Source organism: Anguilla anguilla, chromosome 14, assembly GCF_013347855.1.
Source record: "Anguilla anguilla isolate fAngAng1 chromosome 14, fAngAng1.pri, whole genome shotgun sequence".
NCBI lineage: Eukaryota > Metazoa > Chordata > Actinopteri > Anguilliformes > Anguillidae > Anguilla > Anguilla anguilla.
The window spans coordinates 17,822,805-17,849,525 of NC_049214.1; the positions used below are offsets into that span (position 1 = coordinate 17,822,805).

A 26,721-nucleotide genomic window follows, 5' to 3' on the forward strand; every position below is an offset into this window, starting at 1 on the left:
TTAAAATGAATGCAAGTTCAAACGACCCTTTGCTACTGTGGGAGCTGTGACTCAGTCACATTTGATAGCCGTTGAGGACACTTCAGATGAGCAGGGTGATTGTGAATGGTGGAGGGTGGCACCAGATCATTCCAAAGAACTTCTCACAAGGGGCCGCTTACCAGGCAGGACCAGGCTAGGATGTTCCAGAAAGATGTATCAGACAGAGGTGTAATTTATCATTGTTCACCACACGGGCATAACAAGTCGTGTGGGCGAGTGGGACAAGTGGTCTGGATGCCTGCACAGGTCAGTGTTTCTGCTTTGACCCTGCGCCTATTGCAGTCTTTGGATTAATCACCAGGCGCGTGGGTGGGTGGAAATGAACCCACGTGGAGAATATGTCCTGTGCACCACAATTACTGTTCTCTGCCAGACAAGGTACACAGAAGGGGATTAAAAACTGTACCCTCTCGGACAGGAGCTGGAAATCCATTTCCCCAGAGTATGGGGTACACCTTTTTGGCACAGCACAGGTTATCATAAATGAAAACTAGCCATGAAAAACATTCATAATTCTAAATAAATAAATAATAAAAACACATTTCCAAGAAACTAAAACAAAATTGAAATGCAGGAATGGAAAATACCAACTATAATAACCTTGTCCACTGCCTCCTCACATATGCTAGGGGTTATACAGTATGTGTGTTTACATTTTGAGATTTGAAAAAATTCAACATTTTTAGCGGTAATACTGTATATGTAATGTAGAAAGGGACAAAAGTTCTATGGTCCACCTCAGAGAATGTGACTCTCTGTGGGTCTATTCTCATGGGAATGATCTTGGTCATCTAAACTTAGCTTCATGTAACTCCCAGATGGCCAGTCACTCTGCAGTTGAATACTCTGGCTCTGTGCTGCGGATTAAGGGCGTTCACAGCGCTGGTTCCCTGGCTGTCAGACTTTTAATGAAGCTGCTTTCATGAAAGAATGAGTTTAAGGGCCCAAGGGTACATTTTAAATTTATCCAAAGAACAAGCTTGAAACTACTTCCCTGTGAAAATTCAGCACGTGCAAGAAAACAAACCAAATAGATTTCTTTCTCTTTTTGGATGTACTTACCATGTGTCAGATGGATGACCTTTAGAAGACATTCTATGAATGTTTTATATGTCCAACCAAGAAGATTCCCTGGGTTTTATTCTTTCACAGAAGTACATTTGCACCATAGCACTCTCTTGTAAGCAGTGAGGTGATGGATGCTGTTCATAGTCTTTGATACGACTTGGGAAACTGAGCCTGCAGCAGTCCTGAGAGATGGCCATTGAAATGGTCAGAAGGAAGTGAAAAGTTTCTGAAACGGATGAGGGGAGTGCTGCGGATGATGGGGAGAGGTGATAAGGAAGATCACTGCATGGCTCTGAGCCGTGGAGATGGAAAAGGAGGGGCTGTCTGTGTGGGGATGTAGAAAGGAAAGGCTCCACAAGCGTAAAGGCACTTCAGTTCAATATGGAACACAATGTTTCCCCTTCAGGTCTTATGCTTGATAGAAAGCTCAGTATGCAAATAATGTGTACATTACCTAACTGCTCCATTTTGGGTCAGTTAGGGGATGATGGCTGCAGGTTCTGCAGAATGGCAATGCAACCTTCAAACATCCCCTGTGACAACACAGGAGCAGCATTAGAACACAGCACACATTCTTTAAAAAACTATTTTATATATTGTGATGTTATGATGAGCGGAGTTATAAAATGGTTTTTTGTAATCTTATGTTTAATAATTGTTTTGCTTTAATCCCATTTTCCTTGATGGCCCTGTAAGAACCTTGTGTTTGCTACTGACTTGATGCGTATTGCATTTGCTCAATATTTAAAAACCAATTCATTGTAAATTCTCCATTGTACCCATTTTAGTGACATAATCACCCTTGGCTCCCAGTCCCTTCTGACTAACCTAATACTATGGTAATTTCATGTTCAGTGATTAAATAAAGCACACATTTTTGCTCTCATTCGAATTTAACACCTAGTTCCAATCAAAATTCAGCATTGGACCAATTCCATAAGAATGAAAATGAATCATTTTCTTTTTTTTCCTGTTCATATCATAGTGCATGACCTGTATTGTTTATTTTATGCAGCCTTTTTTGCACATAATTATCAAGTGTCAAACGACGAAGGTTTTTGCATAAAGCGTAGTTAAAGCTCAGGATGTAGATGTTTTATGTAACACTGTCTGGTGCAGGTTTTTTGCTCTCATACATAAAAGGTACAGAATCACCATGCCCTTTGTCCTGCTGTGGTTGTCATTTTTCAGTGTACCGGGCATGGAGTGGGTGGAGCTGTCTAGTGTAATGAAATCTGATATATTATCGAGAATCCGCCAGCATTGTCCCCTTGCTCTGTTGTTGCTTATCGCTCAGACACTGCCTGTTATGTCCTCCCTTGTTCTGCACTGCAAATAAACACACGCAGACACACACACAAACACACACATGCACAGACATACACAGACAGACACACATACACACAGACACACGCACGCACGCGCACACAATATATACCACTGGTGAAGATTCAATAATTAAAACCTTTGTGTTTTCTGTCACTCCCTCTCCCTGTCTTGTAGCTGCTGGTTTCATAATCATTTGCTCCTACTGATTGGTGTCCCAGAATGGTGATTTGCTTTGTTACAGGGACCAACCAATAAATCCACTGATCCCTGAACAGCTGTGCTGCTATAATTTACATCTCATCCTTGTACAGGCAAAAAGGATTGTGGTAAATCAGTGGTTTACTAGCTTCTTGAGTTTCTCAACATTTAATCATTTCAGAATTGCCAAGGCCTAATCTGTTTCATTTCATAATGTTACTCTACAGGGAAAATCAATAGCCCCCACCTTTATGACACTGCTTGTTCAAGTGGAACTCAAAGGTTTTACCCTACTATAACAACAAGTATATCAATTTTTACTCTATCAGTCTATCTATTTTCCCATTTGATTACACTATTTATTTTTTGGCAGTTAGAATTTTTCATTGTGTTCCCCTGAAGTCTGGAGGTTATATTAACAGGTCTTTCTGTACCACCAAAACATGAAATAATTATTCATAAATATTGATTTTCAGTCAGACATTTATTTATTTAATTAGATTATTTGCCTATGCTTTCAGTAGCAGGAGTGTGAATTACAGCAGTGTAGATCTTACAGTTTGTTACATTACGGTGATAATTAGTGCTTTTCAGTAATTTTTCTGAGATGAAATCTCAGATTAGGTTTAAATACAGTACTGTGGTGGTATCAAAAAACTCTGAATTCTGAATAGCTGAACTGAACTATACCGCCTTTTTTCTGCATCATTATCAAGTGCCAATGAAAAATGTTTTTGTATGAAGGATGTAGATGTTTTATGTGGTGCTGTCTGATGCAGGTATTTTTCTCTCATACATAGGCTATACAGTGCAGTATCACCATGCCCTTTGTCCTCCCGTGGGGATTTAGTCAGTGTACAGGGCTCTGAGTGAGTAGAACTGTTTGGCATAATGGAATTTCATATCACTACACTGTTTTAATCATACTGATTTTTGTGCATTAGTGACTGTGGCCCTGCCGTGTCTGAGTGGTCCTGTTCTGTGGATCAGAATCATTCTGCTCCGTGTAGTCATTTTGCGTGAGCATGTATTGGCCTGATCAGATGGCAGTGCGATGCCCAGGGGTACTCTGCCTTGCTGTAGCTCCTTCTGATGCTGCCTCATTATTGTAGCCCTTGGTTCCCATCTGCTGCTGATGGACAGGAAGTGATGCGTGAGCGGCAATTACCAAAGAGAATGTCACGGGTCTCATCAGTGCTGCAAGTGTGTGTTTTGATGCAGGGAATCTAGGAGAGATCCGAGAGATGTGTCGCTGTGTTTCTCTGCCTTTGCCAGCTCCAGGAAGTCTTTGCTATTGTTGCTGGGAGGGAATGTTATGCTTTATGACTTCACTGGGATTCAGCAAATACATGGATTTACTTGGTTTGCTGCAGGCATCTCCAGCTCAAACCCTAGAGAGCCATAGTGTCTGCTGACTTTTGCTGTCTTTCCACACTTTAAGGGGTTAATTCAAGTCACTGGGTGGTGAAAGGGTCCACACCTAAATTAACAATTACAAGTAAACAACAAAAACTTGCGAGCACTGTGGCCCCACTATGAGATTCCTTGCTTATAGGCTGTTTTCACCAAAAAAAAAATAATTTTGTTGTTTTGTCTAAATGTGCTGTACATTTTAAACTTGTCACTCTCAAATCAGTGATTGATTTCAACATTGCTGATTACAGATTTGTATTTTATTTTTGCGTGGGTCCGCTTATTTTTTTGTCCTTTCAACAAATATATGAGTGACATTTACTGAATTCCTATACAGAAAATATTAATTCTGTATTGTGTTATATGTAAATTTCGGGTTTGAAAGCAGGGTGAATTGCCAAGTTGTTTTTGCTTTCAGTGCTGCAGTTGGAGAAAGTATTGGCACAGGAGAGCCCCCTACTGGGAATATATATTATCTACTCAAAGGGAAACCTCATTTCCTGGGGCATTTTGAAATTAATTTAGATTTAGTGTATATTTTTGACTGACACTTTATTAATATTTTAGATGTTCACTTGGTGGTTTTAAAATGGCAGTGATTAGGCATTCAAGGAGATATGTAGTCTAAAGCAAGACAATACATTTTGTGTGACTCTAACACAGCTTTCACGGTAACATTATGCATCCAGAGGTTTTATGTATGTCTGTTACCTGATGATTCTCAAAAAAGGTATTCAATATTATTTTACATTTAATATTAGTTTCCTATTGGGCATGCAACCTACGATTGCTGTGCTCAAAGAAATAAGTACCAGCATGATATAAAAATTTCAATGTTAGATTGTGAATAAACTTAATCTGTTCATTACGTTATTGTACAATCTGTTTTGGAGTTATTCCAAGCATATTTTCTTGCTTTAGGTAAAAAAAAAAACCCAAATGCCCTTTAACTGCCAGTGTTAAACCAGCTGTCTTCCAAATATTCTCTAATTATCTTTAATAGATTTTGCTGAACAGAAAAATAGTTTGTGCCAAGAAAAAATAAAAAAAGAGAAAAAACATGCACTAAAATTAAAATAATAACAACAAAAACCATAGAAAAAGCCTGTGAAATACATTGGGCTGAAATACAACTGCACTTCCTACTGCAGCCACATGGAGTCTCTGTGCCCCTGTTTGGCAGCTCCTGTCTCTCCATCTGTAAGTGACACAGCTCCAAAAAGGACCATGCACCGGAATTTTCTCCTTAAGTTTACTGGGTTTTAAACATGCAATGATCTGCTAGAATCTGCCTGGATATTGTATAATGAGCAGCACTCTGTCATTACAAATCTCTTGAATCCCTCAAGATTATTCTAGACTGTGATACCATTTTAGCACTTTACAGAATTAGCCATGGCAAGTAAGTGGGTCTACTCTAAGATCCAGCAGGTTGGGATTATTCACATTTGGCTCCGTGTCTCACTTTGTAATTTCCCTATGACATTTGACTACTAAGGTCAACTCTGCTTACCGGGTACCATTTTATTGGTAGAAAGTGCTGCTAATCAAATGAAAAGCAAAACTAAATAGATACAATCACAATTAAAATAGGCTGACACGGTGCCGAATAATGGAAATTTTAAGTGAGCTGTTTGGCACATTTTGCCATAGTCGTAAGCAGAGGTGAGGAGCAAAGCTTCAGATGAGGGGCACACATCAGTTTGAGTTTATTTCTGGTCGCAGCAATGTTGCTGTGGCAACAGGCAGCGAGCTCACACAGAGACAGAAGACACAGGCAGAGAATAGACGATAGCACAAAGTTCAGAGACTCACGGCTGACTTACTCTGACTCTTCATGGAGCGTAACAATCAGCTGTTTGGAGGAGTGTAGCAGTACTGATTGCATTGAGTTTGATCGGTTGGCTCATGTTATTTCTGGGCAATTTCTGTAACAGCTGGCATTCAGCTATTATATAACACAATATATCACTATATATATGTCAGACCTATCACGTTGGTTTGCATAATATTCAAAATATGTCATGACGTACTGTAGGCATGACATGAATAATCATGACACTTTCATAAGGCAAATGACAGTCTCTAAAGTCTCCACATTTGATAGGCAAACTGTCAGTTTGCCTGTCAAATTAGATGGAATATTAATGTGTAAAAACCAGACTAAGGCACATCGCAGTGTTCACTGAACTGTACTTATGTATGAACAATGTGATTTTTGTCATTTTTCCCCCTTTTTGTAAACACATGGTTACGTCTGCCACCTGTGGAATGCACTGCACCAGAATGAATATAATTCAAAGGTCTACAGTACTGAACACTCAAGATATGTGAGTGAAGACACACACACATTTTCAATGTACTGCAGTGTATTGCCTTTCTGGAAGGACTGGCTTGCCTAGCAATGTAATGGGAAGAAATCAGACAATGTTTAGTCAGCACAAGCAATAGGGAATAAGTAAAATATTAGAACAATATATATGCAAAGGGACACAAGTTAGGCAGTCAAATAACACACAACCACTGTTCAAAAAATCAGGGATGCAATAATAAAAATAAACCATGAACATCAATAAGAAAGTACTTGGACAAAAAGTGTGGCCAACATAGAGATCAAAAGGATAGCTTACCTGGTAAATGAAGGTTCATGAAACAGTCCCACTCTTGTCCATAGATAATAACCTGTGGATAACTTCCTTTAAGTGCAGATGTGCAGTGAGACAAGGTACCTGAGGACAGGTCCAGCTTGTTAATCTTGGCAAATGTCCTTGCAAAATAAGGATCATGTGTCCCTGATATTAGTTTCACTATTTCTGACATAACATCAGCCAAGTTTAATGGTTTCAGCTCTGTGCCATTTGGTCAAAGAGACAGACTAGGGGTCTGACCAGTACTGCTTTCTGAATTTTGATTGTCTTGCTTCTGCAAGGTTTTGTCCCACTACCTTCCGTTCCAGTCTTCATTTGGACTTGTCCCAGTCCCACAGGTGTTTGTCGTGCTTCCGCCCACAATCCTTCAGTGTTATAATTATCCCTACAGTGATATTTATGTAGGAATAGTTAGAGTTTTTCTGGATGAAACATAGCTCATTTCTTTCATTTTAACAAAATAATATACCAATCATTCCTGCCTCTCGCCCAGTGCGTGCTGGGATAGGCTCCAGCACCCACTGCGACCCTGTCCAGGATAAGTGGTGGGACTGCTTTGATCTGCACTTCAGTGCATTTGTCAGGAAACGTATTGTATTTTGTTCCTTGCTGCAGTATCAACAACTTTGCAAAACATCTTCTTTTAATTAACCATGCTTATTGGCACTCTCTATGTTATTAGCACTTATTTCATAAGTGTCTGCCATCATTCACTGTAAGGAGCCATTAACCGATGTTGCATGAGTGGCATAATAGACACAGGAAAGTACAGAAGTAGTGTATTTCTCTTATTCCAGTGTCCTGATTGGTTGCTATGTATATAAGTGTCAATTGGCTGCAGTACAGAAGCAGGAGTGATCTTACCCAAGATTAGAGCCTTGCTTAGAGTGCCTGTGATTTAGCAGGCATTTAATAATTATTAATAATTATCTGACAGAAAGTCAACCATTATATAATCATTATTATTTTTTATTTTCATCTCACAACTGTCTTGTTGGCCACCGCTCCCATCTGCAGTGCAATAAATTTGTCCCAAGCTACAAGAAACTCTGCCAGGTCCTCTGGGACTCCTGTGCAGGACTCAAAGGTAGCTGCACCCTGTTGTATATTTACTTTGTCTGACACATTCTAATTGTCAGATGAGGTTCTCTTTTAAAAAAAAACTAAATCAATTAGTTTTAATCAACGAACACTCAGTTTAAAGTTAAAATGAAGTAGAAACTGGATACTTACTTATCTACGCCATGTTCCTGCAAACCAAAATATCTCCCTGCACAATCTACCTGATGCTGAACCAACAATACTAATCTGAACATTACTTTGCAAAATAAAAAAACATATTCAACCTAATTAATTATGCAACATTTTCCCTGCATGGTATAGAACTTAGTATGACTCTTACCATTCAATACCATATCCAATGAAGCAGCCCAATATTTTTCAAAGGCATCAGTTGTAAAGCGCTTTGGATAAAAGCGCTATATAAATGAAGTCAATTTACCATTTACCAAATGCTATAGGTCTATATGATACATGCTTTTTTCTATGAAAAAAAAAAAAAAAATATATATATATATATATATATATATATATATATATATATTCCCATAATACTGCAATTTTGGATATCATTGCTCTTGGTTGCTGGTCATTCCTTGGCATGCCTGATGTATGGTGGCAAAAAACGAAAACTTTTGCAGTAGTAGTCATATTGCTTCATTAGGCACGTTTCACCAAATTACTGCCAATTCAATTCATTATGTGCTTTGAGCCTATATTGCCATTGGCTTCAGTGTTCATTTGTTAGGTTATGTATTTTATTTTGCAGTACCACACTGATGCACGGTCACTAGCTTTAATGCAATGAATCTTTGGTTGTTACATATTTTGCTACAAGTTTATTTTAGTGCGTGGAAGCTCATTCTCTGGCTAGCAGGAAGCAGCAGTGTCTGCTTTGCAGCGGGAGACGCATTTTGGAAATGCCCAGTCAAATAAGAAAATGTGAATACTGCAGTCTGAAAATCACTATGCACACTCACTGCACATACCAGTGCGAAGACCACATAATTTGAACGTAATTTCATGCTTCGTGCATTATTTATTTTCTTGTATAATTGGTCAGTTTATTTTCCAACACGTGAAGAACAGGAGACCATACCAGACACGTGCTTATGCAAATGAAATTGTGCAGCATAAAAAAATCTGGTCAGAAAGCCCAATGCGTAATAGAAAATAAATGAAATTACAAGCAAACCATTTTCATTGCTGTCTCTTTAGCAACAGATCGTGGATATGTTTATGACATACAGTCGTGATTGTTAATGGACATATTTGTAATTGGGATCGCGAAGAATGTGCAAAGCAGGGACAAGGCATGGGTTGATACCTCCATCAACGTCACCGCCGTATGCTGGAAAGCAATGTGTTATACACTTCTCAGTATAATGAAGAATGCAGGCAAGGAAGGCGTTTGTGTATCAGGACTGTTCCATTGCCGGTATCGTGAAGGGATGCGCGATATGTGAAGAAGAGGAGAGGGAGAAAGAACGGCTAGCAGCGGCTTAGTGTATGTGTTGTGTTGCGGCGTATTGTGAACTCTTAACGAGCGCGCACTGACAGCAAAAGAGACTGATTCCGCTGATAACTTCAAGTCAGTGGGATGGCTGGAGCAAAACTGACACCATCGCCCTCCGAAATAGACCCAGACGTCATGAAGACAGTGACACAAAGGGCTTCAGAGCCGACCTGGGCTAATCCGGCGATGCCCACCTGGAGATTGGAGTCTTTCGGGAGCGATGCTGGGCAAAGGTATCGCGGTCCGCATAGTGCTGCATGACACTGGTTTTCAATCAAAGCCGCAGCATCCTCCGAGATGGTTTTGCAACAGCATTGATAGTCACCGCCGCAATTGACAGAAATGGTGGATTGCTAGATTCTCTATTTATTTTACCGATTTGGACTTTAAAATACTGTCAGAGAACACATGTATTATACTGTTGCTCGGCACAAAAATCACTACATATGGCGATAAATATATATATCTTCCTCAAAAGTGATATTATTGAAAACCATAATTTTCATCAAATCAATAAATGTATGGCGAGTATCTAAATTGAAATTGATCATTTGTCTAGAGAGGGATTCCTTTACATAACTAAAGCACTGGAAGCCTACAAGTAACATTGAGCGCTGAATGCGCGCACACCGTGTCAAGAGCTACAGCACCACCGCATACAAGCGCACACGTGGTGTAAAAGATTGTTGCAGGGAGGTGAGACTTGGATGTAGCGACCCCAATACCTGGCATATTTGCTAGTTATTTCAGCTTGATTCATTAAACCTGTGGTCGTGTATACACGTTATGTAATAAGGAGGATTCTGCTTCTTTATGCATGATTAGACAATTCATAAACATTTTCGGTCATTTTTTTTATTTTTTATTTAGTAGTTAAAGCCGACTTAAATTATGTAGCCATGCACTGCTAATAATTCCAAAATAATGTTTGCCGCTTGTGCGTTTTCTTACTGAATCACTGTGTCAATGATGTCCATGTCAAGTACAGTATTTCTTCAACATGCCATTGTTTTCAGTTCTACTTGATTAACTTTGTTCTGCAATACAATGTGGAGGTAAATTTAAGGTAACTAGGGCTCGCCGCAAGATATAAATAAAAAATAAAAAACATTGCGTGACATATGGGTGATTCCCTGATGATATTGCAAGGGGTATTTAGTGAGATTGGAAGGGGAATTTCTTTTTTGCATCATCTTCACGAACTCCCACACATTTACATTTCTTAATTCATTTTGTGAATGCTAGTTTGTCCTATCATTTAGCCCCAAACCATTCATTCTTGATTTTTATAAATTAAAGACAGGTATTGTAGATAGTAACACCCTGCAACTGTATTAATTTGTAAACAAGGTCCTTAGACAATAGGTTTATAAAATATCTGATCTGAACAAATGATTTTTTATAGATAGCTTGCTAGCTATGTCTAAACAACATTTTATCTAACCTGTCATGTTGACCAAATCTGTCCCTCAGAATGTGGACTCTATATATTTCAATTTAACATTAGCTAGTCCGCAAGAAATATTAATCACATCACTGGGATGATAAAGCAATATAAAATACAACTGTTTTGTATTTGAGGATAGTTTCCTGAGAGAATGGTCAGTGTGATGGCACTATATAGGCCAGTATATCAGAGGAGCTTGTCATTCTTGATCCGCCGTGCAATCTTGGATTAATTGAATGGTACATACTGTTTGAAATGTAAGTCATATAATCAGTGTCGCATCAAAATGCACTTGAAATATTATAGGTGGTTTCATATTGGCCACGTCAAAAGACCTGAAATTATATGTATACTGTAAGCATTATAACAGAATGCTTACATGAAATTTCCACAAAAAATTAGTAATGTGACAGAAGTTTGTCACCACAATTTCTGAAATAAAAAAAAACTTCTAATTTGATTTATGTACAGTTTATTAAAAAATTTCCTTTGAAAACTGATTTGATTCATATTTATTAAGTTTTTTAAAAGTATTTTCCAATAATGCTGTAATGTGAGCTCAAATAAGAAAGAAAAAATAAACAAAAGCAGTTTTACAGAAAGAAAGCCTCTTTCTTCATAAAGTGATGCAGCCCAGTTGGTGTACCCAATATTATTTACAGCATTTATTTACTGCAACCATACCATGCATTTCCCTTCACAAGATATCATGGAGCATAGTTATTGGTTAGAGAAATATATGTGTCAGGTGGAAGGGAAAGTAATATCGTCAGCCATAACAGAATAATTAGGATGGAAAGTACGTAGCTGCAAAATTACGATGATGAACGGTTTTCATTAAGTAAAGATATGAGAGTGGGAATATCATTTATGATTATTGCTATGCCCGGAATGCAAAGAAAGCCACTTTGGTGAAGAAAAAAAAAAAAAACCCAGAAAGAATAATCATAGATAACAGAGAAATGTTGCTTGAGTCTGAAGAGCTGAGAGCAAATTTATTGACTAAATGGTCTTGGTCATGGCCATTAAACTACACTTAGAGCAGCTATTGAAGCATGCACGCTGCATGTCTGAGACATTAATGTGCTGTAATGCAGGTTACTCCGGGATGTGTATGTGTCAAGAAAACACTCAAATTACCTGTGGTTGTGACAATGGCATTCAAATGAAATAGAAGTTTAAGAGCTTTACTTTGTTGTCCTCTGGGATTTGAGGTTTTTCTTCACAGATCAGCCCAATGGAAGTTGTCACTTTGCAGGACAGACCAGGGAAACATTAAGGATGTTTTGATGAATAGAGTCAATGATGGAAGTTGATCAGTCTGCCTGTTAGGGTCGTGTCTGCCACAGTTTGTAAGGTGTAGGTAGATCAATGGACTGGCCATTTGCCACAGAGCGATACGCTGTATTAGCGAAGTGAATCGAATGTACAGCCCTGTTCTGGAAAGAGCAGCTCTGTGGACCCAGTGTCGTTTGGCGGAACCAGATTGCCTGACACAAGCTAGCTGTGGGCAAGCCTTTGTTTGCTGCGTACCTGTGGAAATAGCAGTTACAGTAAGTAGGATAGAGTGCAAGTGCACATGTGTCAGAATGGATTTAACTTTAACTAACATTGTCATTTCTTCTCCCAAGGGCTTAGCAATAGCAGGGCAATAGTAACACTCAAAGTATCACATAAAAGATTAGCCATACATTTTAAACAGGATTTCATCTCATTATTTGCACAGCTTTCCACATTTTTGCTTAATCCTGGAAAACTAGATCAGTAATGCGGGCATTACTGATTGGAATGCTGCATTAAAATTAAAACTTATTTACTTTTCTTTTGAGTAAAAACTTTACAGTGAATATACTGTATTCACCCTCATTGTAAAAGATTATTTAACTCTTGGGGCAATTCAGTCATTGATCTAAATCACTAACAGCAAACCAAGTGCTGTAAACTGGTCTAGACCAATGTTTGCAAAAAATAATTGAAAAGTAAATCAATAAGTGAATAAATAATTAAATATTTCATAGCATGTCATATATTTAGTCTAAGTGTACATACTGTTTCAACCCACTAAATATTTAATTGTAATAAAAATAAAACAGTATGTATTATTTTTTCATGTGCTATGTCTATTCCCCTTTGAAGCATAGAATCCACCCCCTCGCTTCTCCACATAACCCCCACTACACAAGCCTGCTAAAACGACAATGAGGAAACGTCTGCTTGTTTAACTGCAGAAGCTGGAGCATTATCTCCTTCCATTATTTGGTTAAAGTTCTGTTCATTCCTTTCAGTCCAGATCAAATATTGCCCACAGGAGCTCTGCCTTGCTGCTGCTTGTCTGAAAGTTGACAGAAATCCCAACAGGACACAGTGCTGAATGTATGGCTGCCCTTCACAGGACCGTGGATTCCACAAAATTCATATATTGCTTAAAACCGATATGTTGTTCTTACATAGCTTCACTGTAGTTAAAGCAGACAATTACAATTTACAATACCTTATAATCAGCTTATAACATACCTGTCTATGCTTTAGGCATTAAGGTGTAGACATATTCTAATTAGAATGATATCCGTATGTACAGTATTAGACATAGTCACTGAAAGCAATTATAGATACATGTAATAACTTATAATGCTCTATATCAATACTGAAATGGCCACTGGTGTATTATAATGTATTACAAAGTATTTTAATGGCCATTGGAGTAATACATTAGGAATGTTTTAAACAATGCACTTTAGAGCATTTATAATGCATTGTCATTATTATGATAGACTGCAATAAGATTATAAGCCACTGAAATGGATTTTTAATTAGGATTACTCTATGGCTTATGAATGTATTGATAATACATTACATACAGATGTGAGCTTCATGGAGATTGTTAAGTGAGTGTTAACTACTTTTTTCTTGTTGTTGAAACTGATTCCCCCATTACTTTTTATATGACTTTTTGAAGGTGTGAGGAAGATGGTGAGAGCACTTTTGCTCAGTACCTATAGTTAATTTCCAAAAGATATGACCTGTGTTCAGGGTGCATGTCAGCACTGTGCCTAACCTAGACGAGTGACTGACAAACATGCTGTCAACAACTGCAGTCAATGTAAAAGCCTCAGCTAACAACTGTGCACATGACCACAAGATAAACACAGTGCAGGTCAACATCCATGCAAATGAGCAGATTGAAAAATAGACCACCACAGATCTGTTTCCTTATTTAAAATTTTGCATTATTTTGCATCCAATCACAATTTAGCCTCCGTACAATATCAACCTCACTGCGTGAAAGATCCCATCTCAACCTGTCCAATTGCAATTTGCTTCAGTTTTGTACTTTATACATTTTGGCTCCAATCAGCCTCCATAAAAAAACACATTTTAGCAATTGTATAAATAAATAAATATTAAACTGCACTGAGCTGCATTTTCAGCACAATGAGTTTTCAAGCATTTCAGTGATTAACTTGTGTTGTTAATTCCCGCTCTGCCTTCCCTTCTACATGTTGATTCTAGTGACAAGGGATTACCTATCACCAGAGAATTCTGGCCTGAGCATTGCACTCTCATTAATTGCTGCTTGGAATGTTGGTGATTTAAAAAATATAGGCCTGTTCTTCCTGTGTTAATTGTCAGTTGCTCTGGGTAAGAGCATCAGCTAAATTCCTAAAATGTAAAATGTAAATGTAATGTTAAGTTTATGCTTCTGAACCCTTTTTCTGAAGCGGTTTTGTGCAACAATGTTTCATTTCTGTTTGAGGATGCCTCTGGTGATAGGAGAGCTCAATGCACTCTGTGTTAAAATCCCCCTTATGATGTCTGGCTTTCAGCTGGTCACCTTAAACTACTGTCATTTCTCTTCTACAATGCTGCGCTCTATAGGGAAAGCCCATCTCCTGACACTGAACAATTAGCTTTGTTTTAATTGTTGCACACAATTATAATCATGATCAGTCTCATCGTGAGGACATGTTCTATCATTCCATTCACTCTTTTTGAAATAAAACTCACTGCATAAGGCAGTTTGCCTTTTAGTCATCAGCCTACTCTGTTTTCAATATGCCTCTTTGATTCACTGGCATCTGAGGTCCTTACTTGCCAAACTCAGGGCTTATTCGTGCATACGCCACCAGCTCCCACACATGTGTGATGAGCCCAACACTATACTAAGTGTGACAGTGATATCAGATGGGCTGTGACGTGAGTCAGAGGTAGCGGCGCTGGGTTCTTGGCAAAGCCACGCACTGCTGCTGGTGGCCCTTGATTTATGGATGAGTTCTGCCGGGCTCTCGGCTGCCAGTAGCCTTGGGTGATTGGTACCGCTGCTTCATCGGGAAATGTAGTTGATAAAGACCACATGCATGCAGGTTCCATTGAGCAGCAGCATGCCAGAAACTACAAATCCCACCTTTCCAGCAATTTACTGCAGGAATCTGAGTGGTGTGAGAGCAGCCTTCAAACCAGAACATTAAGTAAATGAGAGGATCCTAAGAAGCAGGCGGCAGGTTTCTGCTCTGTTGATATGTAAGTTTTACTGAATTGATTTGCAATGACGGCTGCATTCCTTTTTCACGTTTTCTCTGCTGGTTTCTGATACAACTGTGCTGCGATTCGTGACAGATGGTTACCTAGTGCATGCTGGGCATGTGCATATAGCCAAGTTGATTTGTTCGTGCATCAAACGTCTTTTCTGTCTCATGTTGACAGTGCAGGAATAAAAATACATCTTGAGGGTGAATATTAATCATGCATGATAAATGAAATCCTTCTCAGAGGAGATAAGCCATTTGAGGGAACTATGCTGCAGGAATATGCTGTAATGATAAAAGATTGACTAAGAAGTAGCTTAGTGTTAGCTCCTCTCATCCAAGGCCCTGAATGAACACAAAAACAGGCCTTCGTTTCTCTCATATTCATCTACATAATTCATCGTCTTGTTTATTTTAATATTTTTAGTCTTTTTACCAAAATATAGCAGTGACTTCCTGATATATTTCAGCTAATGCTTTGAGAAAGACCTCCAAATATAATTTCAGTCTTCCGTATCTCTCTGGTCGTGTCTTATTGAAAGAACAATCACCACGCTGTTTTGCATTCTCTGAACCACACAAAGCAGCCATCCCAGTCTTGCATCCAAATCTGCAATGATGCAGTTTTGCCTTTTCAAAAGCTGCAACCAGTGAAACCGCCACACAGGAATGATGAGACTCGGGCAGTCTGATCATTCCTGTCTGTCCGCCTGCATGCCTTCCTCCATCTTTAATTCCTTCTCCTGTTCTTGTATCTGTGTTTTGTGTGCCCAGGTATTCAGAGGAGTACAGTCTGGACTCCACAAACGCACAGTAAGTCAGAGCAGCATGCGCTCCTGTTGCGCCCTCAGGGAGCTTAATTTTGCGGTTTATGCTGCTTGATCTTTATCGGCTGAAGACCTCTTCTGTTTTGTAAGCAGCTTCCACTGTTGCTGCAGGGCTAATTTCTTTTAGTGGGTGCTAATGACGACATCACCTTCTGCAGTGAGGCGTTCTCCCTGTGTCCAGTGCAGCAGCTCTGAGTGTTTTAACATAGTTGGCAGAGTGCTAAGAAAGAGGGTGCTTGCTGTGTGGCACAAAATGCAGCTGGCCAAGCTGGATCATAACTGTTACTTACTTAAATTAACAATACAACTCTATCAACATTTTATATAATTCCAGACCTGGGTCAGATATGTATTTGTTTTGGATTCAAATACTTTTCTGTGCTCTGTTGATTTTGCCTGGTGTAATTCAGCCTGCCAATATGACCAGACGGCGGGGTTTGCACTTTTTGAGAGTATTTCATTGGTTCCAATACACCAGACAAGGTAAGTAAAGCATAGAAAAGTATTTGAATCCAAAACAAATACGTATTTGATCCAGGTCTGCATCATTCCAGTTCCCCTAAATGTATACTGTGACCGTTTTAACGTGGAAGCGGAGGACATGGTGTGTCTTGGAATGCTTCGCTTGGTGAGTTTAAAGCCTGAAAGGGGCATATATGGTGCTTTTTCTGGGAGAAACAAAGATTAAACACTTTTTTGCAGGAGGGCTTTTGCAGTACCTAAACATCACCCCATCATCCATCACTAGTCCCTCCTCCCAGCAGGATACCCAGCTCTGAGAGAGATTTACAGCCTCTACTTCAACTGATTCTTGGGGTTGATTTATTGTATATCACTATTCAGAAGCTAGTGTATAGCTTACAAGTCAGCTGAATTATGTATCCCTAATTATCTGGGAAACTGATATGCATTAATTAATATTTGCAATAATGTACTGTATGATATGAACTGTCAGGTTTCTGACAACTTGACAGCCGTCATCTGTAATGGCACATGATTCTGGTTATCATGAATCATTAACAATGTTTAACTACACAAACCATCTCAAGCTAAGAACGATGTGCACAATATTTTATAATACAGTGCAATGTTGATTCTTAATGTTAATACAAACAGATACTCAGTGAGCTACAGAATATATGGTGATACAGTATGCACTGTCCTTTCCTTGCTAGCATTGCCTGATTTTGGATTGGCTGTTTCGATAGCTCACAGAAGCAGTGCCGGTAAAGCACTTTCTCATAAAAAATGGATTGCCTGCTTTACATGTAGGTCTGCCCTAACTGCTCAGTGCAGTAGTGCTAAGTGAAGGGGAATGAGATTAATAGGCACGCATGTCCTATGCGGATTCCTTGGCTACAGGGAGAACAGCTTCTTAAATGGTAAACAATTAAGATTAACTATACAATGAGGAAACATATCCTAGCCTTTCTAGGTGGAAAATAGCCTACAATATTGGTTGAACAGGGACAGCTTTCCCTGTCAAGCTAGAACATTTAACTAATAGAATATCATAAATTGAAAATTTTCTTTTATTTATTAATTGGTAATCAAGTATCATTGGCCGATATATAATTCATTAAGTAATTTCATTAAAAATTCAGAATTACAAGAAAAAAATACTATCATGGAAAGCAGGATTAACTGTACTGCAGGCCTGATTAAATTATTTTGAGCTTTGTGTTGTAGAAAACATACAGAACACCGGCATTTCAGTTAAGAGGTTGTCTGGGTTGATGGAAACATAATGTACTTTCTCAGTTAATAAAGCTTGTTGGCATACTGGAACCTATTGTTTGATCAAAGGAGAAGAGGGGTCATCATTTTTAGTCCAATATGCATTTCAAAGGGTCAGCATTTACGTGCTACTTCTGAAAAGTTGTGATGGTCCAGCCTGCACGTAATCAAGTCCACTGGTGATTTCTATTGTTAGGACCCAGTAGTCTGCTGAATCCTATTAAAAATAATGCTGCTTTAGCCTTTTCAAAATATGTTGAGACAACCAAACTACCTCACGGCCTCATGATGCCTTAAATACTCTTTTATTATTCCATCTTCAGCACCCTTTCAGCTTTTGTTGGTGGGTTTATGGAAGTAATCACACCTGCAGATATTTCCATTCTTTTAATCTAGGACAAATGCTGATTTCCTTCAGATGTTCTGTCAAGATGTGAATCAGGATGGTTTAATACCAGGACTATAGTGAACCTTTGCTTTCAGACTGCAGACTGGGACCAAGTTCTTAGTCCATTATACCAAATTGTTCAGGAAATGGGAAAATGTCTCAGTCCTTAAGTGAATGTGGCTTTGTACAAAAGTACAAGCTGTCATTAATTCCATTTTGTTTTTTTAGACTTTATCTACAAAATGATGTACAAAATGTACAGTACCATGGTATATCTTATAAGCCTTCTGCACAACCACCCTGCAGCTCGTGATCAGCCATTACTGGCAATTCTGGGGTACTATTTGCCTTTGCTGTATAGAACCGGATGTGTTAGGGCAGGCAAGATCAATGTGTCCTTTCTGAATTTGTTCTAATTGTGTGTCTGGGTACAACAAAGTAGACATTAGAGAAGGCAATAAAACAGCTTTTGTTTTTTCTCTGGTTCTCACAAATGTCAAGGAAAGCAAATGTTTAGGTCAGCCTTTGTCCACTCACACCTTGCCAGGAACAGATGTTCAGGAGGAGCTTTAGTTGTATAATTTAAAACACTGACCTAACGGTGTGCTCATTTTTGTACTTTGAGCGTATATGTTCAAGCCCTGCTAATGTATATTTGTAATATAAATAATTATATATAAATAATTAATCCTTAAAATAGTTGGCTCACTTCATGTTTTAATGGTGGCTCATGAAAGCACTTACAGTGCTGTTTTGTCTACTGTGTCCATGCCAAATCCCTGATACTCCGTAAGTAGGACTTTCTTCAGTTTTTTTTTTTTGTGTGTGAGTCATTTTGATAAGTCATTTTAGGAACATCAATTAATACCAATTATTCACAACTGAATGCTAAGTCACACTGTCATGCTCTTGGTGCATATTTTTCCTTTCTTGCAGCTGTAATCAGTAAATGTGAAAACAGTACACGCTGGAACAGAAACTGTGAAATTAATTTAAGGACTTAAACTGCATTGCAGGCTGCAAAATTGAACTGCAGAATAAGCAGGGGTCTATCCATGCAATTTTGCTCTGAGATAATGGCCTGTGATTAAGGGCTGTTTGATGATGCCTGTTCAAGATTGGCTCTGGACCAAGGGTGTCTAATCTTATCCAGTATGGGTGAAAGTTTTTGTTTTATCACAACACAACAATGCCGGATTCAAATAATTAACTAATTATGGTCTTCAATCATGACCTTGATAAGTAGAATCATGTGTGTTAGTGCTGGACTATAACAAAAACCTGCTCCCACATCGGCTGTTTTCAAATAAGACTGGACACCCTTGCTCTGGACTATACCTGTCCAAGACCAGATGAAACCAGATGCCATTTAAATGTCTCTCTGGACTAGATTGGCTGTACAACTCATTACCTTGTTGGAAAACAGTATTCAGATCAGTTCAGTTCAGCTATTAGTCATTCTGATTGTGTTTATTGATAAACTACACATTTTATTTAGATATTTCTTATGAGATTGTTCCAGCATATCTTTCGCTCTGTGTATAATTAAAGCTCTGACAGACTGTGGGGATATCTCAGAGGCCCTCAGTTTATGAAATATGGATGGAAGGACTAGATAAACCCAGCTTCAGACTGTCTTGTCTGATGAGATTTCAAGTGTAGAACATAAATCACCAATACAATGTGTTGTTCCTGGGAAATCATTGTAAATATCAAGGCAGCGCAGAGAATATAACAATCATCTCATGGAGTACCATTTCAACATGAGAGCTGCCATGTAATATTTCATAAGGCAACAGACCTTTTTGAATTACCCCCCCCCCCTATTTTTAAAAAGGGTGGGGGGGGGGGGGTGTTGCTGGATTCTGATAAAATCCTTCTTACATTACATTGTTATGAACTGTTCTGTTGCTGTTCCATTTTCAATTTATACCGCTAGTTCCACGATAGTTCCGGTGAATAACGTAAATACGGAAATAACGTTATTTACCTTAGATAAACATTGGATCGTGTGGCCCCCCCCTCGTGGTCGTGTGCCCCCCCCCCCCTAGCGGTTTTGGCCCTAAACAACCGCATAGAGCGTTTATGCCACTGGTCGGCCCTGAGTGTCTCAGTTCTGACAAAACCCAAGTTCACAGTTTTGTCTTGAAAAAAAAAAATTCCATTAAAGTACTGACAATTCAGTACTTTTCCTTTTCATACTTATTACTGAAGTACTTGCAGCCAAATGATGAGTAATGTGCCTGAAGAGGTGAGAAAGTACATTAATAATAATGAAATTCCACATCATACATTTAGTCACAGGAAGAGTTCCAGGAAGCTAGTGTCAATCAGCTGCATGGATTCTGGATTCCATATACAATGTTAATGGGACCCGGCAGATGAACCGTTGAGATGAGCTCATTCCCAGCGGGGCACACTGAGAGTGCACTGTAAACAATAAACAGTATCCACTCTCATTGGCAGGAGCCAGCTCAAAGTCTGCAGGACTCATTCATGCTTTTCATGTCTGACCTGTGATGGCCTGTATTTGCCTGCATTCATTTATACCACACAGGTGAAATACCATCATTCAACAGCTACCACACGTAAAGGGAAATGTAAAATCCATCAATGTGAGGAATGGAGATCCTTAAGCAGAAACGGAAATGAATAACTCAGAGTATTGATCGTTTCCTGACCTCAAGAGATTTGCGAACTGGCTTGGTTATACCAATTAGATAATACATAAGACTATAGAGTATGTTTCTGGGATTTAGTGGCTTTCCAAGTCATGCTTCCTGACCGTATGCTGTTTAAAGAAATCCAAATGTATTCTGGTGCCCAAGGTGTTCCAGTGAAATCCAATCTCCCTGTAGGGTATCACTCCAGAAAAGAGCAAATGGAAAATGGGCAACTGTACAATCTCAACCAAAATCAGCCAATGCATACTGTTACTGTAATTTCCCCAAAAATAATTGCTCTTAGCTGCCATATGTGAGGGCAGTATGACCAGCATTATCTACCACATTCTGTCTTCTGTATTTAATCTGTATTGAACAAATGTACTTCTGTTTTCTGTTAATGTCAGTTTCTCAGCAATCCAGTCGACCTTTCTGAAGAAGTACCAAGAGTTAATGAATTTGACATGCAGAGACAATATCGTTTCAATGCTGTACCATGCTATGAGGGAAACCTGGCCTTCTTCCTATAGAAATTTAGCACCAAGTACATGTTTTAGTTTACATTTATCCCATGTAAGACCAGAAGCAGAGTAGACATGGTTCACATATTTTTTAAATACTCTGTAAACCTTTGTGAGCTTGGACTAAGGGTCCTTCCTTCAGCACTTTCTGAGTAGTCTATTCCTGTCTGGTCATTCAGAATAAATGATGGCATTAAATCCTTTAACATTAAATGCTTGATACATTTCAACTTTGGAGGAGTTATTTAGCTGGTATTAACTTGGTGATGTGTGTCCTCTATCAAGGTGCTGAGTGCCCTGTATCAAGGTTTCCCAACTGTCGGTTAGTGAAACAAATTTCACACACCAATTGAAATATTTTCAAATCCAACATGCTAGTGCCAGAAGTAAATGTTGTTTTTATTTATAGTGCAGCCATCGGTCCTCAGTGCAGCCATCGGCCTTGCTCTTTCTCAACCATCTCTCCATACCCTCTTGTAATAACTTTAAAAGGTGGACTTTTCTTTACTTAAATAGTCTTAGGTGCTTAAGATCAGGCAGTTAACATGAACCTTGCATCTGGCCCTGCTGTTTCATCTGGCCCTGCTGTTTACAATGTTTAATGGGATAAACAGCCCATTTGCCTGTACTGGTATGGGTCATATCTCTGTTACAATGCACTGTTATGGTATTGAAATTTCATTAATTGATTTTGCACAGGGGGATTTCTTAGATGAAATTAGAAGTAAATCTGTATGGATTTAATAGTTAACAGATTGGCCCTACTTAGAAAATATTAGCTGAAAGAACTTCCATACACACCACGACCAGAGGATGAGGTGGTAAGTTCTCAGAAAGTGCCCTAGTTAGCATTTTGACCCATATGAATAATGAACACATAATTTACGGGGCCATTTTAGATTAGATTAGATTAGATTCAACTTTATTGTCATTGTGCAGAGTATGGGTACAAAGCCAATGAAATGCAGTTAGCATCTAATCAGAAGTGCAAAATATTGTATTATTTACAGATAAGTGCAGGAAAAGTAAGTACTACAGCATAAGTGATGCTATATCTTACAGTGTGTACAGTGATGGATTTAATATGCACCTTGAGAGAAATCCACTCAAGATGCACTAGAAGTGTAGCATTTTTTGCTGTGAATAATTCACAGGGCTTGCATTGACCTACTCTGGTTCTGTAGCTATGGTTCATTTCGCTTTGTGCCCTGTCCAGATGTAGCAAGGTATGAAGTTGTTCTCGGTTGTCCTACTTAGTCCAAGCTTCAGTTTTAAAACCTTTGGCTCGTGGTTCATTGGGTTTTATCAAGATGAGGTGTGATCCTGAATTGAATGTATCGAATTAAATTGATTTGGCCTGCGCTATAGTAGAGAACTCCAGTTCCCATGTTAATGTTGCGTTTGTCTGTTTAATGCCTAAATTATATTCCCAACATATGCCCCAACATATTCATAATTGTAGCACTGAATGTCTATGTTTTTTGTTTTCCTCCAGTGGCCCAATGGACCATCACAAAGTTGATATCTGTCATCTGACAGACTTTAACTCGTATGAGCTGAATCAGGCATTCAGTTTGGTCCCTCCGTCATCCTTTACTTTAGTTAATAACAGATCACCCTGAAAGAAAAACCATTTTGAACTGGCAATAAGCCCAGAAACACAGGCGTGCAACATGCTTCCTGTCACTCAGAAGTTTGGCCACCGTTCTTATCTCGTAATGTAATTTCCCAGCATTGAGTGTTGTGCTTGGGTACCAGGATTTATGAGATTTATGAGAGTTATGCCTCTGTAGGCAATTGGAAGTGCTTTCTGCAAGTTTTCATCATTGGAGCTTTACTGTATCTTGTGGTTGCCTCAAATAGACTCCGGTAGGGTGGGGAGCAGAGAGCTAACATATAGTCAGAGGTGAAAAGAAATACTTGGGAGGACTTTCTGAACCTGGATTTACCACCTTTGCATATAGTACACACACACACACACACACACACACACCTAAGGCTGGTTGGTGTATGTGTATAGGTGATGTTTGACAATCCGCTAGTGATAAAGGTGCTAACATTTGTTCACTATATTGCCTATTGTTATTATTGTTGTGCCCTGTCAATAAAGCAGAAATTAGAACTGCTTTGTGATAAACTGTACCTATAGTACTTTGAAATTGAATTGAGAGAGAGAGAGAGAGAGAGCAAGACAAAGACAGAAAGAATTATTTTGCATATTATTTATATGTATGCTTTGACAATAGGCAATATGTAAATTTGTATTTCATGCCAAAAAATCAAGTTGAATTTGAATTTGAGAGTGAGAGAGCATTCTGTTTTACTCTTTTGCTGTACTACTGTGTGTGCATCTCCCAGTTTAGAGCTGTCAGTGGGGTAACGTGGGAGTTGTCTAACATCAGAAGAGTCCTGCTCCGCCTCAGCCCTCAGTATGAGGATAATTGCCTCTTTCGTCCCTTATGCACTGAGTCTGGCTGTTCTAAGGCCCTTGTCTCTGCGGGTTGTGCTCTGCCACTGTGCTTTCTTTTTCTGTTTATTCTTCTGCCATATGTATATGCGAATTCTGTACAAGTTCATGTCAATTTACTGATCCAGTGGCCATTCTCTCCAGAAGCTGGTGATTGAACAGGTTTTAAAGATGCTCTGTGGCAAAGATGAATTGATTCAATTTAACCCAAATATTGACTCGGTTGATTTACGTATCAGTATCTAATCAACAATGAAGTATACTTGTTTCTCTTTTGATATTGTACATCTTTGTTTGTATGTGAGTTCCTATTAATTGTTTCTGTTCAGTAAAAGACACTGCTCGCTCTCTCTCTCTCTCTCTCGCTCTCTCTCTCTGTCTATACATATATACATAAATAACTAGAATGTAAAACACTGTCATTCATTTAGCATAATGTGCTGTGGAGGAGCGCAGCATATAATTTTATACAGAACATTTTCACCTACATGTTCAGCTCTGTCGTATTGGTCTTTTTACATATTGGTTTCCATAGTGACAGGTTCCTATTTGTATATTGTAATGAATGGCTCTGTATGCTAATCTTCTGTTTATTGTATGTTTTGAATCACAGGAATTCCTGAAATAAGTCCAAAGTGTGCTCCTGTGTTAGTGTTCATGATATTAAGTTTTCAGGCAGAGATATTTTATTATGTTATAGAATATTTCATATTTTCCCTTTTAGGAAAAAATAAGTTAGTAATCAGAACATTAACCCTGGACAGAATATAGAAGAAACACATACTATTATTTTACAAATAATTCACATTTTATGTTGTATACTGTAACACAAATATGTAATATGCATCTCTTTAAAAACACAACCGTTCTAATTTCACTGATATCAGTTTTCAGTTTCTGATTTAACTATAACACAAGTTGCTACTGTTTAGGAAATCTAAGGTAATGCAGGTAATGTCCAAAACAATTTTCACATACCATTCCTTGTCTTATCAAACTGACAGTTACCAAATAGATGTGCATCATTTTACATTACAAAAATATCAGAATATATTTTCCAACTTCAAGGAAGATATTTTTCCACCAGTTGTTTTACTTAACAGGAATGGTTTGTCAATGGCTCATCATGGGGGTGATATGCTGACATATACTATTTCAGGGAACAGAGTGACTGTGGGAATCATTCATGTTCTGACATGAAATGTGTTCATATTCTTAAGGGTGAAGGTCAGTGTTGTTAAGAATTAAAACAAAATCGACATCCTTTTCTGAGCATTTTATAAAAACTGAAATTGTTGTATGATTGGTGGGTGGCTTGTTGTTTGGTTTGTTAACTGAATTTTCTGATGCATTGATTCACTCATTGTGTCTCCATCTTAGGGTGCAGGTGGAGTTCTACGTGAATGAGAACACATTCAAGGAGAGGCTGAAACTTTTCTTCATAAAAAACCAAAGATCAAGTAAGTGACTGCAAGCAGCTTCTATATTAGAGCTGTGGAGGAGTGCATGGCTAAGATTCCTGGGAAGGGCATGGGCAAATGTAGCTCCGATGTGGGAAAAGGCATGGTCTGTTCAGCACTGATAATGGTCAAAATGTGGTACATATAGCAGTCACTTACAGTAACAGTTTTTTGATTTACCACTATACCACAGGATTAGAATTTAATTTTTTTAATCCGTAGAATTATTATTGGCAGATTGCTGTACCTGTTTATTCGTGTATGTGTGTGTGTGTGTGTGTGTGGGTTTGTGGGTGTGTGTGTGTGTGTGTGTGTGTGTGTGTGTGCGTGGTGTCATTGTTTATTATCTGATTAAGCAGATACTCTTTTGTATACAATTTTACGATTTGCAGGTCAGGTCAGGCTATGTTCTGAGGATGAATGAATACACCACATTTCAGCCCTTCAAATTCCAGAAATTCCATTTATATGAAATGAATTCTGAATATAATTTTCATCTCTGTACCTGTCCTCATGTGCCAGCAAATTACACAGCCAAGCTTCCAGAATTATGTGAATTTTGTGTGTGTGTGGGGGGGTTTGTGTGTGTGTGGTTAGGAACTCCATGGTCCAGGATTTGCCCACAAGAATATTTTTTAACTGCATTCTTGCATGTTAGTCTCAGTTAGGCCCACCTTACCAGCCGCACAAATATCAGCAAGCCAGACACATAGTTCCCACCAATCCTCTGAAATGGGTTTCCGAGATTTTTTAATGTTCAGCTGACTGTATTGCACTCAAGATCTTTTTTTCAGCTTTGTGAAATGCAAATTAAGTTCTTATTTTGTGGAGCAGTTTGCCCTGTAACAATTGTTTCAAAATTAGGCAGTGCTACTCTCGAGAACCCCAAGTGATGAGCCAGAATAAATTTAATATGTCAGCTTGTCAGACTGAAGTGAATCAGGAAGATTAATTCTGCCTCTGAGTATGCGTGGGTATTTTCCACTGAACCCAGAGGATGAGATTGTTGTGACTTGCAGCTGCCATTGCAGCTTCAGGAGGCGGGAGAGTCCACCTGGCTGATCTCTGTTGGACTGGAGATGTTCTTTAGCCATCTCTACACCTCTACGTCTGAGTGATTTTTCAATGGGGAAATACAGTAATGGGGCGGTCTTCATTTTCATACTGAGGTTGCTGGGAATCAGGACCATGGTTGATTAGAGTGAGAGTACAGAGGTCTGTGCTTTTTAATCACAGATCAACCATTTACAAAAATGATCTGCATAACATTCCCTTCCCGTATCTCTGTGGTTAGATGTCCCATCATACCTTTCATCTCCTGTGTTGTTTTGGACCCTTAGTTATGTAAATTAAACTAAAATTTGCCATGGCAACAAATCCATTCATCTTCATACTGTGGGTTCTTCATGTTTATA

The 26,721-nt window shown here is 38.7% G+C and overlaps 1 protein-coding gene across 15 annotated transcripts in view; it reads left to right on the plus strand.

Annotated features, from left to right (window-relative positions):
- kcnt1 (potassium channel, subfamily T, member 1) overlaps window positions 1–26,721 on the plus strand; it is a 76,195-nt gene that overhangs the window by 12,137 nt on the left and 37,337 nt on the right. For 11 of the 15 annotated variants that reach the window (XM_035390683.1, XM_035390684.1, XM_035390676.1 and 8 more), the window contains one exon: window positions 25,227–25,306. In XM_035390683.1, the coding sequence (XP_035246574.1) occupies window positions 25,227–25,306 (80 nt within the window). Of the gene's footprint in view, window positions 1–8,883; window positions 9,507–15,128; window positions 15,239–16,017; window positions 16,057–25,226; window positions 25,307–26,721 lie in introns of those variants that run through there. The other 4 variants (XM_035390687.1, XM_035390689.1, XM_035390688.1 and 1 more) reach the window with 4 other exon arrangements.